The following is a 3,567-nucleotide window of genomic DNA, read 5'->3' on the forward strand; positions in this document are numbered from 1 at the left end:
TTTGTTTTTGGAAAAAGGAAAAAAGAAAAGAAAAAGAAAAAAGATAATCCACACAAAACTTAACTTACCTAAGTGATGTATTTACAACTAAGAATTTATAATACGTTTTCCTACCAGCCTTTTTGATACACTATGATTGTACACTCTGAACTCAAAATGACCATATGAAAAAAAAGATTCAAGTTTCCGTGAAGGAATAAGGTCTTTCTTTAGCCTTTTCCTTGATTGTTGACATTCTTTACCACAGTTTTCTGAGCTGTGTACTCTTGTCTTTCTCCCCATTCATTCCCGCTAGGTCCCTCTTCCCTTTCACTGTAGCACTGTTTCTCTTCCAATTCATCACAGTTGTCAGCTTTTTCCTATGGCACTTTTGCATTGTTCTGCGTTTTCCCTTTACGAGAGAAAGTTATCAAAACGTTGACCGAAGGTCAAAGGACAAGGGTCATATTTCTGATTCTCTGCGGTATGACCGTTGATCCAGTCCCCTGGTCGCCTGTAGCCGCTCAAACTCATGACGACTGTTCCGATCGGGACTGAGGTTTGCCAGCATTCTGCCTCCTCCACCTACAACCTCCTCCTCCTCCTCCTCCTCGTCCCGGCTGAGGAAGGCCAGCTCATTTTCATAGCAGAAGGAGTTAGAGCTGGGAACCAGAAACTTGTTCTCCACCATGTCCTTGGCACTACAGCGGGGGGTGGACGGTACCTCGTAGGTTTTGTGAAAGTGAGAGTAATCCACCTTGTACAAGTTCTTCTCCTCAAACAAGACCGGCTCAAACCGGTGTCCCCAAAGGACCTCGGATGCCAAGTAGGAGCTGCGAGCCTGTGTGGTCATGGCGGTGGCCTCGACCATCCCCTCCAGGATAACCACGATCTCAAAGTCTGCCGTCTCCAAGTCCTGTTTGCCAATCCCGAAAAGTGGGCTCTCCTCATCGATCTCGTGGAGAATCGTGATGGGCGAAACCAGGAAAATTCTATCCAGGCCTTTGTCAAAACCCACGTTGATGTCTATCTGATCCAGAGGAATGTACTCGCCCTCATCTGTGATACGGGGCTTGATGAGCTGTGCCCTCACGTGGGCCTCTACAATGTGGCTTTTGCGCAGGTTTCCCACCCTCCACATGAGAGACAGCTTCCCATCCCGCATGGCGATGACCGCGTTGTGGCTGAAAAGCAGTGTCTGTGCGCGCTTCTTCGGCCTTGCCATCTTGGCCATGATCGCGCCAATCATGAAGCAGTCAATGATGCAGCCCACTATGGACTGGAAGACAACCATGAAGACGGCCACAGGGCACTCTTCGGTCACACAGCGGTATCCATAGCCGATGGTAGACTGCGTTTCAATGGAGAACAGAAAGGCGGCCACAAAGCCGTTCACCTGTAGGACGCACGGAGTGAAGTTGTCATCCCCGGCTGGGTTGTCCAGGTCTCCGTGCAGCAAGGCGATGACCCAGAAGGCCAATCCAAAGGCCAGCCAGGAAACGACAAACACGAGGGTGAAAACCACCAGCATCCATCGCCAGCGGATATCGACGCACGTGGTGAAGATGTCCGCCATATAACGCTGGGATTTGTCGTCCATGTTGGCGAACTGCACATTGCACTGGCCGTTCTTCTTGACGAAGCGGTTGCGACACTTGCGGCGTGTGTGGATCTTGCCATTGCCAAAGCCATTCATGCCGTGCATGGTGTTGAGGCGGAGGCCCTCCTCCTCGGATGACACAATGCTGTAGCGATTGAGCCTCCCTACGCTCATGCTCCCAGTGGGGCCTCTGGCTGAAGGGTTGAAGCAGCCGGAGGAAAGGTCCAGGAGTCCCCGTGTGCGATCAGAGGCCCCTCACAGTGTGGATATCTGACTTTTGCCGCATTTCAGTCCATCGCAGCTGGGAAGCTGAGTGGCAGCGCCGTGCTTCAAGTCCAACCTGTACCTGTGGAAAAACGAGAGCAGTAAGTGACAGCATGCCCATATCACCCTATACCCGAGTATCCAATGTCAAACAGACACAGAACACAAAACATGGTACATAACGCACACATACACATCCGTTCCATTGTGCTAATGTCTGCCAAACGATTGTGAATACTGTATTCAAGTATCAAACATCACATATCCTGTTGCTTATCCCTCTGAATCCTCTTATCACGATGCAGACGAGCCCTTTCCCCCTTAAAATAGCTGATGCCAAACTACTGACCTACGATTGATTCAGTTGCTTCACTAAGCTTTGATGCTCAAATACTAAACCTTTTACGGATCAATGAAAACCCTCAAGCTATTAAGTGGGAGTGTAATAGATTAAACAATGGATTAACGTCAAATACAAGAGAAATCCATCTGGAAAAATCAGACTAAACTATTGTACAAGAGCTGCTTATTTGTCTCGCTTCATGTCTATGAACAGGCAGAATCCCAAGGTCCTGTTACCCAACAATTCTGTTATCAGTCCACCCACCAGCCATGCAATTTTTTCTTCGTATTGTAGGTGTGAAAGTCTCTGCAATTTCCTGACTGCCTGGACTGCCTTTTGTCACTTGTTTTTTGGGAACAACTCAGCTTCCTGTGAGATCTACTTCCAGCCCTCTTGATGTCGTCCCTACGAAATACTAAAAGGACATTGGGACACAGTTTCACACCCATCCCGAAAACCATAACCCTTGACCCTTAAATCCAAGCAGCTAAACTGTAATATGCATATTTTCATTGTTATTGTACAACACATGACATACATACATACATACATACAATACATACATTTAGCCTCAAATTACTATGAAATCCTTTGTCTGAAGGGAGCTACTTTAAGCCTTTTAAGCTTTTTAAGGATTTAAGCACATGCATGTGCATGTGCACAGCGTGCATGTTTTTTTCAACGCTTTTACTGGAAATAAGTTTTTGTTATGAAATCTATCCATATTTAAAAATCGAAAAAGATCTTTGAAGGTCATGACTCGGAACACTTTAAACTGATATTATATTTTCACTATTGCATAAGCTCTACAAAGGTTTATACTGCTCGTACATTTCCTCCATCAACTGAAGGGTTACACCAGTTCTTGGCCTTCTTGGTTCTTGGAGCTCAGGTTTATGCTCCTGTTTAGTCACAAACATATTATCTTCCATTGTTATGCTGATGACACATTGATGTATATGGCAATTAAACCGATTGTTTGTATATTAACTGTGAGATCAATTTAATTTGCACAAGTGAAGTTGAGTAAAAATGTTGATTGTAATCCGGGAATTGAAAAGGTGTTTTATTATATGATATTATGATGTGCAACACCAGATTATAAGAGGTTGTGATACGCATCATCAATATAACAACGAAATACAGGTTCTGTCAATGTTGTTCCAACACTAAAAGATAAATTGCAAATGTTTCTTTAACATAAATGTTCTAATTGTTTTCTTCCAAACAGTATTGATTTTGCATTGAAATCAGTTTTCCAACTTGATCCCAGTATTTATTAAGCTCTGCTCTTGCTCAGTTTATTTTCTTTGATGATCCATTTCAGCATTAATCATGATTAATCTCATTATAATAACAATAACAGTAAAGTTCTGTTATT

At 44.3% G+C, this 3,567-nt stretch overlaps 1 protein-coding gene across 1 annotated transcript; it reads right to left on the bottom strand.

Annotated features, from left to right (window-relative positions):
- Positions 1 to 442: 442 nt before the first annotated feature.
- kcnj12a (potassium inwardly rectifying channel subfamily J member 12a) lies at positions 443 to 1,753 on the bottom strand (the record flags this gene model as incomplete). The annotated part of the gene is made up of 1 exon (XM_080021626.1): positions 443 to 1,753. One exon carries the CDS (start codon positions 1,751 to 1,753, stop codon positions 443 to 445), a length of 1,311 nt encoding a protein of 436 aa, XP_079877752.1.
- Between the last annotated feature and the right edge of the window lie 1,814 nt (positions 1,754 to 3,567).

The sequence above is a fragment of the Zeus faber genome, assembly GCF_960531495.2.
Source record: "Zeus faber genome assembly, chromosome: 20".
Taxonomy (NCBI): Eukaryota; Metazoa; Chordata; class Actinopteri; order Zeiformes; family Zeidae; genus Zeus; species Zeus faber.